The sequence below is a fragment of the Pagrus major genome, chromosome 2 (genome assembly GCF_040436345.1).
Source record: "Pagrus major chromosome 2, Pma_NU_1.0".
Classification (NCBI taxonomy): Eukaryota; Metazoa; Chordata; class Actinopteri; order Spariformes; family Sparidae; genus Pagrus; species Pagrus major.
This window is the reverse complement of record NC_133216.1, coordinates 166965-172980: the sequence shown is the minus strand read 5'-3', so window position 1 is coordinate 172980 and position 6016 is coordinate 166965. Positions and strand designations below refer to the sequence as shown.

Below are 6016 nucleotides of genomic sequence, written 5' to 3'. Positions count from 1 at the left end.
CTATAAATAATTATTCATTTCTAATAACCACACCTGTCCTACCATTAATCCCAACAATGGTGCCCCGTGTGAGGCTTATTTAGTGTCTGGGCAGATACTAGAAATTAGCGTGTATTTTATTGCTTGTAAGCTACATCGTTTGTCAGTTTGTGATGATTGAACTTTGTTTATGTGGAGAAAACCATCTGGCAGCTTTGAAGCTGAACTTTATTCAAAAGACCCTTTTCTTTCGGACTTCAACTACTGCACAGAGACCTGTCATCTCCAGAAGTTCTCGGATGACTCAGAAATAGTTGGATGTATCAGTGAAGGTGCTGAGGATGAGTACAGGACTACTGTGGACAACTTTGTCACATGGTGTGAGCAGAACCATCTACAGCTCAATGTGACAAAGACCAAGGAACTGGTTGGGAACCTGAGGAGGACCGAGGTGCCGTTGACCCCTGTTTCCTTCCAGGGGATCAGTGTGGACATTGTGGAGGATTATAAGTATCTGGGAGTCCATATTGATAATAAACTGGACTGGGTTAAGAACACAGATGCCCTCTACATGAAAGGACAGAGTCATCTCTATTTTCTGAGATGATTGAGGTCATTCAACATCTGCCGGACTATGCTCAGGATGTTTTATGAGTCTGTGGTGGTCAGTGCTATGCTCCATGTCGTTGTGTGCTGGGGCAGCAGGCTGAGGGTAGCGGATGCAAAAAGGTTGAATAGACTGATCCGCAAGGCCAGTGATGTTGTGGGAGTGGAGCTGGACTCTCTGACGGTGGTGTCAGAGCGGAGGATGCTGTACAAGTTACATGTCATCTTGGACAATGGCTCTCATCCACTCCATGACGTGGTGGTCAGCCACAGGAGTACATTCAGCACTAGACTGATCCACCAAGATGCACCACAGAGCGCCACAGGAAATCATTCCTGCCCATGGCCATCAAACTGTTTAACTCCTCGATCTGAGTGTGGCATTATTGCTATGTATGTATGTACATTTCTTGTATTTTTGTTTTGTTTTTGTTGATATTGATATTATTATTATTATTATTAGTAGTAGTAGTAGTAGTAGTAGTATTACTACTACTATTACTATTATTATTCCATCCATCCATCCATCCATTTTCTACCACTTATCCGGGGCCGGGTCGCGGGGGCAGCTGCCTGAGCAGGTACACCCAGACTTCCCTCTCCCCGGACACTTCCTCCAGCTCCTCCGGGAGGATCCCAAGGCGTTCCCAGGCCAGCCGGGTGACATAGTCACTCCAGCGTGTCCTGGGTCTTCCTCGGGGTCTCCTCCTCCCGGTGGGGCATGCCTGGAACACCTCCCAAGGGAGGCGTCCAGGGGGCATCCGATACAGATGCCAGAGCCACCTCAGCTGACTCCTCTCGATGTGGAGGAGCAGCGGTTCTACTCCAAGCTCCTCCCATGTGTCAGAGCTCCTCACCCTATCTCTAAGGGAGCGCCCTGCCACCCTGCGAAGGAAACTCATTTCGGCCGCTTGTATCCAGGATCTCATTCTTTCGGTCATGACCCAAAGTTCATGACCATAGGTGAGGGTAGGAACGTAGACTGACCGGTAAATCGAGAGCCTCGCCGTTCGGCTCAGCTCTCTCTTCACCACAACAGACCGATACAGCGACCGCATTACTGCGGCCGCCGCACCGATCCGCCTGTCAATCTCACGCTCCATCCTTCCCTCACTCAACTCAACAAGACCCCGAGATACTTGAACTCCTCCACTTGAGGCAGGAACTCTCCCCCAACCCGGAGGGAACAAGCCACCTTTTTCCGGTCGAGAACCATGGCCTCAGACTTGGAGGTGCTGATTCTCATCCCAGCTGCTTCACACTCGGCTGCAAACCGCCCCAGGACATGCTGGAGGTCCCGGCTCGAAGGAGCCAACAAGACAATCTGCCATCTGTGAAAAGCAGGGATGAAATCCAGTGGCTCCCGAACCAGATCCCCTCCAGCCCATGACTGTGCCTAGAAATTCTGTCCATAAAAATAATGAACAGAACCGGTGACAAAGGGCAGCCCTGCCGGAGTCCAACATGTACTGGAAACAGGTCTGACTTACTGCCGGCAATGCGAACCAAGCTCCTGCTCCGGTCATTCAGGGACCGTACAGCCCTTAGCAGAGGGCCCCCGACCCCCGTACTCCCGACGATATCCCCAGTCGAGGTCAACAGCTCCCCGCCTCCACCATGAACAGTGTTGGCAGGGTGCTGCTTCCCCTCCCCGACAGAGGGTTCCACCAGACGTTCCCAGCAGACCCTCACAGTACGTTTGGGTCTGCCAAGTCTGTCCAGCTTCCTCCCCTGCCAGCGAAACCAACTCACCACCAGGTGGTGATCAGTTGACAGCTCAGCCCCTCTCTTCACCCGAGTGTCCAAGACATATGGCCGGAGGTCAGATGACACGACCACAAAGTCGATCATTGACCTCCGGCCTAGGGTGTCCCGGTGCCACGTGCACCGATGAACACCCTTATGCTTGAACATGGTGTTCGTTATGGACAAACTGTGGCTAGCACAGAAGTCCAACAACAGAACACCACTCGGGTTCAGATCAGGGAGGCCCTTCCTCCCAATCACACCCCTCCAGGTAACACTGTCGCTGCCCACGTGAGCGTTGAAGTCCCCCAGTAGAACGATGGAGTCCCCAGTTGGAGCACTCTCCAGTACCCCTCCCAGGGACCCCAAGAAGGCCGGGTACTCTGCACTGCCGTTTGGCCCGTAGGGCGAAACAACAGTTATTATTATTATTATTATTATTATTTCTGCATATTCTGAACTTTGAATGGGAGCAGCTGTAACACAAACAATTTCCCCTAGGGATAATAAAGTATTTCTTATTCTGATTCTGATTATCCATTTCTGTGTAACAGAGTTAAAAATGTACCTTTATTATTTATTATATTTATGTTGTATTTGGTTTTTGAATTTTATCTTATTTAAATAGTTTTATTTTCCTTTTACCTGTGAGAGGGCATTTTTCTGCACTTTGCTTTCTTTTTGTTCCTCCTGAGCCCCCGTAGTCCTCCAGGCTTCTGTAGCCCCTCCCTTCTTCCCCTCACAGTAATGTTTGCAATGGCTGAGGGTGAGTTCGGCGGGAAATCCCGCCAACATATTTTTGTTGTTTGCCGTGTAAATGTGGGTTTAACCTATTGAATGTGAAGAAAAATATGCACAGAGAATGTAAATATGTTTTTATCAGTTGTTTTCACTAGTTTTTACATTCAGAACAAGTTTTTACAAACTATTTTATGGTACAGATATCGGCGCCACTCGGCTGCCTCGTTTAGAGCTACGTACAGAGACTGTGGTTCTGTGTGTGTGTGTGTGTGTGTGTAACGAGTGTCATTCTGTATGTTTAGGCGTGAGACAAAAAGACGGATGACGACATTTTGTATCTGAACTGTCTCCCGCAGGTTTGGGTCAAATAAACGCTGTAAACACTGCAGAATCCTTCTCCTCCTTCTTGTGCCGACCCACTATGGTTACATCTGCTCAAGGCGGTTTGTTTCTGCTGCTGTCCACAACGTGACTGCTGCATCGCTCTCTGATATCTCAAACTACGGGCAGGCTGAAGGTCATAACGTGCGTGTGTTAATTATGCGTCAAAAAAATGAACACCGTTAACGCCGTTCAAAACCTCAGTTCTGGCCTGATTGATCCGTTCCTTCACCTTTGATGTGTGTTTGGATCATTGTCCTGTTGGAACACCCAACCGCACCCAAGACCCAATCTGCTGCTGATGATTTCAGGTTTTCCTGAAGAATTTGGAGATGATCCTCCTTCTTCATTACTCCATTTACTTTCTTTAGAGCAGCAGATCCACTGGCAGCAGAACCGCCCCACAGCAGAACACTACCAGCACCATGCTTGGGCCATGCTACAGAACAAATCTGATTCACACAACTTTCTACAATCAGAAAAATTATCATTCAAGTTGCTGTATGTATATTTATGATCCAGCAGATTTGGTCTCATGTTCAGAAGACCTATAATAAATTAAATTATTGAATCAAACTTTATTAATATTTTTGTGACAAAGTAGATTGCACTCATTGATCACAGAAACATAAGAGCTGTAGGAATCAACTGAAGGCTGACATGATGAATATTTTCTTTATGAGTGGACGGAAACTTTTGACCACAGCTGTTTATAACATATAGGTTATGACAGAAGGCACAGCAGTTGCAGGTGTGCTGACCACGGTGTTGCTGCTGCAGCGTACACTCACCTATGGCCGTGCATACCAGATGTGTTGGCTATGATGTCATAATGTTGGAATGACATTCAGCTAGTCAGACATTTCCTTAATGTGAAAAACAATTTTAAAAAATAAAGACTTTTCATAAGTCACAAATCTCAAGTATAAATCTGTTTTTAAAATGATAACACAATGCATGGTTAAAATAATACAAGGGGCCATTAACATTAAAGAAAATAGGCAAATCTGTACGCTACTAACAGCCTACATTTGTAATGAGACTTTTACATATGACACAGATTTTAGACAGTTTGAGCCCATACATTACAGGGTTGAAGAGTGGAGGACATGTAAGAAAGTACAGTGATAAAAATATACTCAACATATTGGGAACACTGTTCATATCAAACCTGCTCTGTAATATTTCAAAACAAGCCCCAAAACAGAAGTTGAGCAGAGAAGCGAGGTGAGGTGTGCAGGTACTGACGGCTTTCTGTCTCGTCTGTTTAGAGCCGGAGAAACAAACTTTAAGGATCCTCATGTACGTGTAAAAGATTACAGTTAGAGGACCAAAGACAAAGAAGGCACTAGTAATGAGTCCATAGATGTTATTCAGTGTGGTGTCATAGCAGGCCAGTTTCACAACAGAGTGATAGTCACAGTACACTTTTTTAATAATGTTCCCACACAGTTGTAAAGGAACAACCAAAGATGCTGTACAAGAATGTACAAGAAACATGAGTAACCATATTAGAGTAATAAGCATGGCAATCTTGTTATACGTCATAAATGTGTTATATTGCAGAGGATAACAGATAGCAAGATATCTGTCATAAGACATGACGGCTAAGTTTAAAAGTTCTACACCTCCATAAGTGTACACACAGAAAATCTGCAGGAAACAAAGAGAAGCAGAAACAGTGTGAATGTCAGAGAGAATCTGAGTCAGAAGGAACGGAAACAACCCTGAACTACCAAACAGTTCATTTACAAACAGGCTGCACAGGAACATGTACATAGGTTCATGTAAGCTTCTGTTCATACAGATAACCACAATGAGCAGCAGGTTGGAACAAATGATTAAAATGTATAGAGACAAAACAATCATGAAATATAAGTATTTCAACAGCCCGGTGTCAAAGTAGGCACTAAGTGTGAAAAATGAAACCTGTGTTGAGTTCATCATGATCCTCCATCTGGTTCAAAATAACACAAAGTAATAATTTTGTCAACTGGTAGTTATATTGTTTGTTTATATGTGCTCTATGTTTTAGCTGCACTTTGTGCAAAACAAGTAGAGGTCAACACAATAGCTTGAAACAGATTCATCACAATGGATATCATTTTGTTAAACAACCCCAAACAGAAAATTTACTTTGCAAAGTCTGTTCAATGCTGAGGTTCAAAAGGACAAAACTAAGTTTGAAACCTTGTGTGAATTAGAGTGTTCACCAGTTGTCCGGCTGCAGTCGTACTATGAGTCCCTCCAAACTGAGCTGAAACTCTGCTTTAAAACTTTTGAACGCAGAGGACACCCACAGCAGCAGTGTGACCTCATAAGTTATTGATACTCATGTTTAATTAATGTCAGCAAAAAACAAATCATGTAGAAGCCTGCTTTTATTCTTCATATAAATTGCTAGGAATTATAGTACACATAGCTATATTTTTTTAAACTTCATTTAAAGCATTTTCGATATAAACACTCAGTACATGATTTGAATGGCTCTGCCATGAATGCACATATAAATACAGTAAGAAGAATACAAAAGTAAGGACTCATACTATCAGCAATATTAAAT

The 6016-nt window shown here is 44.4% G+C and overlaps 1 protein-coding gene across 1 annotated transcript; it reads right to left on the bottom strand.

The window, feature by feature from the left end:
- Positions 1–4470: 4470 nt before the first annotated feature.
- Positions 4471–5424, bottom strand: LOC141011295 (olfactory receptor 11A1-like). Its single transcript, XM_073484521.1, has one exon. The coding sequence runs from the start codon at positions 5398–5400 to the stop codon at positions 4471–4473; it is 930 nt and encodes a 309-aa protein (XP_073340622.1). The 5' UTR covers positions 5401–5424.
- Between the last annotated feature and the right edge of the window lie 592 nt (positions 5425–6016).

Coding starts and splice junctions, on each gene's coding strand:
- LOC141011295 (XM_073484521.1), bottom strand. CDS start 5,400: ATGATGAACTCAACACAGGTTTCATTTTTCACACTTAGTGCCTACTTT.